The 6,790-nt window shown below is 41.5% G+C and overlaps 1 protein-coding gene across 1 annotated transcript in view; it reads left to right on the top strand.

The window, feature by feature from the left end:
* Window positions 1-1,082: 1,082 nt before the first annotated feature.
* ADGRV1 (adhesion G protein-coupled receptor V1) overlaps window positions 1,083-6,790 on the top strand; it is a 556,691-nt gene continuing 550,983 nt past the window's right edge. Inside the window, exons 1-4 of the mRNA XM_088444649.1 lie at window positions 1,083-1,095; window positions 2,053-2,237; window positions 4,377-4,526; window positions 5,941-6,036. Of these exons, the coding sequence (XP_088300775.1) occupies window positions 1,083-1,095; window positions 2,053-2,237; window positions 4,377-4,526; window positions 5,941-6,036 (444 nt within the window). The remainder of the gene's footprint in view (window positions 1,096-2,052; window positions 2,238-4,376; window positions 4,527-5,940; window positions 6,037-6,790) is intronic.

Here is a 6,790-nt window from a genome sequence, read left to right as displayed (position 1 = left end):
TTGCGGGAACCCCCGTGCAGCCTCAAGACAGTCCTCCAAAGGTAAACTGCGTAAAAATATTTTTTAAAAGACTTAAGAACACCCCAAAAAATGACTTTAATTTTGGGAGTGAAAAAAAAAGTTGGGGGCAAAGTAAAAAACTAGCTAAATAGACTCCAGGGGGGTCCCCAAGTATGCCCCAGGTGTTTTTTTGATTGCAGATGGTTGTGGCAGGTGGATTTTTTATGTTTTTCAAAAAAGATACTTTAGCAACTTTATAATATGCTACCCCCCATTTTCAGCTACCCACAATTTGCATGGACTACTTATTTTCTCCAAAAAATAAAACAAAATGCTTTTCTTCACCACTTATGCAAATACACAAAACAGCGTATATTGAGACCATTTGAAAACACCAAATACCTTCAGCAGGCCAAATCAGGGGTATTCATAGTGATCCCCCATGTCAGTGAATCTTTTGGGGGGTGCCAGGCTGATTACCCCATTTTGGAGAGGACTTTCCGCCTGTTCAAGTATCGCCGGGTGCCGTTTTCACATACTTCATTTTGAAAATGGGGAATCGCGGGGATGCGCGCAAAAAGTTTCTGCACCCAAAACACGCAATGTAGTCAACCAGGCGAAAAAGTATCACGGGTGCGAAACATATTGAATGCGGGCCTTAGGCGGTAAACTGTGGGACTCATCCATTTGCTCTTTCCAGACTCACTTTATATGGGGAAATGTATCCATCTGGAATGTATACCCTCTGGGTATATACTGCTCATGGGGTTGCCACTTAAACAGTAATATTTCTAGGGTTCTTTTTTATTAAGGTGGAGTTGACAGCATGGCTGCCTAGTGTGTACAAGCATGTTTCAGCACAGTTCTGCCTAAAATAAGCTCCTCTCCTTCTGGGGTTTTAATTTCATTCTGGGGCTCTGGAGGGGTATTTTTCTATTTCTTATTTTTACTGTAATTGTTTATTGTATTTATTTATTACATACTTCCCAACTTTCTGGCTGCCCCTTCCCGGGAGGGGGCAGTCAGGTTGACAGAGTGGGGAGCATGCAGGGTTTTTGTGCAGCATAGGTGGGTGTGACGTGATGGCACAATTGCGTCAGTGTTAAGCCCTCGACCCCTTGCTACCCAAAACTATATTCTTAAGTTGTTTGATTCTAGCAATTGGTTTAAATACCGACAACTAAAAAATGTTTCATAAGGTGTTTAGCATTGTTAGAATGCATTGGGATCTATTTACTAAGCCTTGGATGGAAATAAAGTGAACGGAGATAAAGTACCAACCAACCAGCTCCTAACTGTCATTTTTCAAACACAGCCTTTGACATGGCAGTTAGGAGCTGATTGTCTGGTACTTTATCTCCGTTCACTTTATCTCCATCCAAGGCTTAGTGAATTTACCCCATTGTCTTTTAGAGGATTTAAATATATCGTACCCTGGGGTTATTTTCTAATGCAGCCAGTATTTTCTCACAAATTATTTCTTTGACAGTTTGAAGACGGAACCGACAATATCAATATTAATGTGTACAAATGATTGTAGACATTGATATTATTACTAATGTCCCATCATTGCCACATTTGGGATCAGGATTGCTACTAGGTTGTAGTACTGCTGCCACTACATATTCTATTGTTTGATCTTCTACTTATGTGTTGAAGCTATATTGCCCTTATAATATTCTTCTTCATCTGCGATAAATGTTCCTGTTTAGATGTTGACAGATGATGTTTATCCTTGTTCTTATTTGAGTCTGTACCTTAAATTGTACATGTTCCTGTATTGGGTATATTATGGGCGATGTTTGTTTGCTTTAGTTGAGTTTCTTGACTGCACATTGTTTCTTTGTGAAAACCACATATCTGATTATGCATTATATAACTATACTATTTATAGTAATGCTTTTTTAGCTGTGTCATAACATATATATTAATTTATTATTTATTCATGTGCATTTCTGCTGCATGTATAATACTATTCTAAGTTCTAACCACTTTACAACTGCTCTCTAGTGCTTTGTGATATCTAATGATTGTTTTGTGTCCCTTCAACAGGGATGCCCTCTGTTTCCACCACTGCCCTCTTTTTCTTAGCATTATTAGTCACTGCTGTATCTGGAGAGACACAAGTGCAATTTACTGGTGAAACTGAGTTTTTTGTAAATGAGACCAGCACCACAGTGATACGGCTAGTTATTGAAAGGACGGGAGTGCCTGTTAACATCACTGCAATAGTCCTGGTAAGGGAATGCATTTATTGGCCATTCTGGTCTCTAAACATAAGTGTGTTACTCATCTTGTATAACTACAGGGGTCAGGCAATATTTTGAGTATAGATAAATGGGGTTTCACTGAAATTTTGAACCAACTGAATGGTGGAAGTTCCAGTTGCATGATTTCATGATTTCCAGCTGTATGATTTCATGATTTCCAGCTGTAAGATTTCCAGCTGTATGATTTTAAACTTTCTAGTTCATCATTGCATGTAATGGCCTTTCCACAGTGTGTTTGTAATTTCTCATTTCACATAATGTAATGTATTTGGGATAACAAAGGCCAAGTGAAACTACTGGGATAAGTCTGGGATCACTCAAACTTTCATCATACTATGCTTTTTGGCTAAACATTTAACAACTAATATTTTGTACCCATGATTTGCCAGGTCGCTAGCTGTTGTGCCCAGCATTTTTTTTCCTCTATCTTCCCTCACCTCCCATCTCACACCTCCTCCTTCTCGTCTCTCTCTACCGATCTTTTACCCCGATTCTCTCACCACCTTCTCCCTTTTCTCTCCCCCATTTCTATGTCTGCCTCCCCTCTCAGACAGTCTTCCCCTTTCCCTGTATCTCTCTCCCTTTTCCTCACATCTGTCTCTCTACCCTATCCACTCAATTTGCCCCTTCTTTTCCCTGTATCTCTCCCCCTCTCCTATGTGAAGGAGGGGCCTTGGGGGGCACTGAGCTGCTTCATGGCAGAACGCCTGGTGAAGACGATTCCTGTCACTGGTGGATCAGCAGAGTGTAGTGAATGGCACAGTATGCCGTTATGTCATTAGTGGGAGGGAGCTGTTGTCTGCCAGCAGGCATGCATGGGCATGTCAGGGACAGACATTGTTGCCCATTAAATATTAAATATGGTCTTCACTCACACTGACATATGCAACTTTATAGAAATATTAGTAATAGCTATTTAGCATCCAGCTAATACATCAATACTATATACCAGTGATGGCAAACCTTTTAGAGACCGAGTGCCCAAACTGCAACCCAAAACCCACTTATATATCGCAAAATGCCAACACAGCAATTTTACCTAAATACTGAGGTCTTCCCTGTAGTTATGCCCCCACTTCATGTTCTACAATATAGTTATGCCCCAAATCATATTATGCCCCATAGTTATGACCCAAATCATATAATGCCCCATAGTTGTGCCCCCAGTTCATGTTCTGCAATACAGTTATAATATATTATGCCCCACAGACATCTAGACAGCCCCATCCCTAGTTAACACACACACACACACCCCACTCATCGCGCCACAGCCCCCGCACTGTCCCTCTGACCCGCGCTCAACAAATTGAATTGAAGAAAAGAAAAACAAATAGTGTGGCCTCAGGTCTCTGGCCCCGCTGCACCCATAACCCGAGACCGCCAACCTGATCCGGAGACAGATGTCACCTCCTGTACTGCTTCTCTCAGCCTGTGCTGTGTAGAGTGCTGGCTAGATGTCTTTAGGCGTGCGGAGGGGAGCAGCCCGGCTCCGTGCTGTGCTTTGGCAATGGCGTGTGCCCACAGAGTGGGCTCCGAGTGTCCCCTCTTGCACGCGTGCCATAGGTTCGCCACCACTGCTATATACTATCCTAATACATACAAACCAGGGTAGACCCTTGTTTTGAAATTCTGGACTTGTTTTATTTGTTGTTGTAATGCAATATTGTTATCAAAGCTCTGAGTGCAACTGTTAACTACAGCAGAACCTACAGTGTACTCATTGCTTTGTATGGAGAAGTAATATTGTGACATGGGTGCTGCTGAATGGAGACCCAATGTCTGCATTTAATTGGACATGTCAAATAAAATTATCTTAAAGTCGCACATGGCTAAACATTGCTCAGTCTGTCTGATAAGCAGTTTACTTGCTTAGAAAAAAACACATAAAAAATATAAACAATAATAGATATAATGTATGTAATATATTTCACATCCCTTGGTTACTCCCAAATCTCATGGGGGAATTTGCCACAGTAGATCACAAAAAGAAACCCCTAGAATATGCAAATTAGAGCTTTTATACCACTGTCCGTCATATGCATGTTGTTGTCACAATATAAATAAATACCTTTGTATCACATAAATGTAATGCTGATTGTGTCCTAGCTGGAAGAAGAAAACAGTGGAGACTTCATAGCAACTGCTACTGCGGCTTTTATACCCGACTGGGAGACGAAACGCACCGTCTACATCTCTGTGTGTGATGACGATGTTCCAGAGGCAGACGAATCATTTCATTTCCTTTTAATATTACAGGTCAGTTTGAAATAGAATATTAGAAAAGTAAAACCATAATAATAAATTACAACTTGTAACTCTTAGATATATTGTCATATATTGTATTTAGTACATTTATCCCAAGGGTCATATAGAGGCTACATATAGAGGTGTCTGTTTTCTATATTTTTTTGTATTTTTATCTTATATGTAATTTATTTATATGTAATAAATTGTTATTTTTATACTTAGCGCTCCTTGTCTGGTAAAGTCAGAGTTACACTATATACTGTTGGTCAAACAGGTTATAATTGACTTTAGATCCAGGTTTTTAATTTGGAGTCGGGGCTGTTAGATGAACCAAAGGTAGTGATAGAGGTTGTGTATTCTGGGCCTGATTCAGAGCCGCTCGTAAGCGGCTGCTCGTTTGCTCCGAGCGATGTTCGCACAACTGCACATGCGTATGGGTCGTAATGCGCATGTGCCAACCAGTCAGTGCGGTCAGAAATCGAGCGCTCGCAAAATAGCGAGTGCCTGCTAATTTGAGTGACAGGATGAAGTGTTTGTGGGTGGTAACAGGAGAAGGTGCTTGAAAACGGGGAGTGGTGATCCGAACGCAGGCGTGCCAAACGGTCAAAACGGGCGTTTTAAGGGTGTGCATAATTAACAAAGTAGCGTCATCGACCACGTCACTTGGTTGTTTCTTAGCCTGAACTGTTCGCATGATTGCGGTAGGAAAATCCAACCACAAGCACTGTGAGCAGTTCAGACGCCTTTCGATGTACTCGATTAATCTAATAAATAGCGGAGAAGACGTAGGATGCGAGCGGCCAGGGGGCGTCTTTACAAAATAGCGAGCGCACGTTTAGTTCGCTCGCTCAAAGAGACGTCAAGACCGCAAAGAGCGAGCGCTCAATTTAAATATCCAGCCCATTTCTCTGAATGAGCGAGCGCAAATAGCGTCCGGCTCTGAATCAGGCCCTCAGTTCCCAATGTGATTTCTCTTTGTTTAAACTTTCTTTCTTTTTTTGCTGCAGCAAGTCAGTATTGTTTGGGATTATCTTCCCAAAGTAACCTATGTAATGTTTACGTTAACATGCCAGGAATGCATTACTTTTCATCTCATGAGAACAGTTTGCCAGAACAAAAGACAGCACCCCAGACACGACATTGTGTTGATTGCTAGGAACGTTTAGTGTTATAAAGCCCCTGTACATTTTGTTTCCTAGTCCTTATTTCTATGGTGTCAGTAACATGGTGATTAATGGTCTCTTGGATCTCCGCATACACATGTCTAGCGAGATGACATTACACCATTCCATTAAGTTAGTTACTTTGGACTGTTTTGCATTTTGTCATGGTTCTTAGGTGGCATGTAGACACTATCTGTCATGGGAAAGGTGAAAAATACATTGTCTATGGTATGTAATCTCTATTATTCTCTTGTTTTCAGAATCCTCCCCCAAACACAAGGCTGGGATCCCAGAAAGTAGTAACTGTCACTATACTATCAAACGACAATGCTTTTGGAATCATCTCTCTTGATATGGTATTATTATTATTCTTATTATTATTATTAACAGTTTGTTATATAGCGCAGCATATTCTGTTGCGCTTTACAATTGGTATATATTATATTTGATTTTCCTGTGTATAAGATACATCATATATTTAAAATTGTTGTTAAAACAGTAAAGAATTGTTTTCATATATTATTAATATTTATTGTAAACAAGTAGAGTACAATTGTTTCTTATTTTCTCTTTGCTGCTGTTAGAAACCTTGTAAATGCCACTAAATTAATATTGTTGTGGTGAGGTGGGATTGTGTGTTCCCCGGGGCAGCACTAACATCTTGATGAGGAGATAAGGTCTTCACTAGGTGCTGACCTAGTTGTAATGTGGCAGGAGAGAAAGTAACAGCCACAGGGGCTGATTCAGAATTGCAAACACATCAGCCGCAAGTGCGGCCACATTGCATGCTCAGATCTTAATACATATAATTACCTATATACGGAGTTACACGGAATCGGTGTGATATCCCGGCGGCCGCATGGCCGGGAGTTCGAATCCCGGCAGCGGCAGCCCAACAAAACAGCAGAGCCCGGCAGCGGAAACCCGACAGCGCTGGAAATCCCGATCATCCTAAGGTAAGTATCCACTAACCTAACCCCCCTAACCCTCCTTAGGGGTGCCTAACCCTAACCTCCCCCCCTGTGCCTAACCCTAATCCCCCCCTTCCCCGCTGCCTAAACCTAAGTCCACCGGGGGGGTGCCTAACCCTAACCTCCCCCCGGGGTGCCT

The sequence above is a fragment of the Taudactylus pleione genome, unplaced genomic scaffold, assembly GCF_031769625.1.
Source record: "Taudactylus pleione unplaced genomic scaffold, aTauple2 ptg000370l, whole genome shotgun sequence".
Lineage (NCBI taxonomy): Eukaryota > Metazoa > Chordata > Amphibia > Anura > Myobatrachidae > Taudactylus > Taudactylus pleione.
The sequence above is the reverse complement of the archived record's forward strand: the minus strand, read 5'-3'. Positions and strand labels throughout refer to the sequence as shown.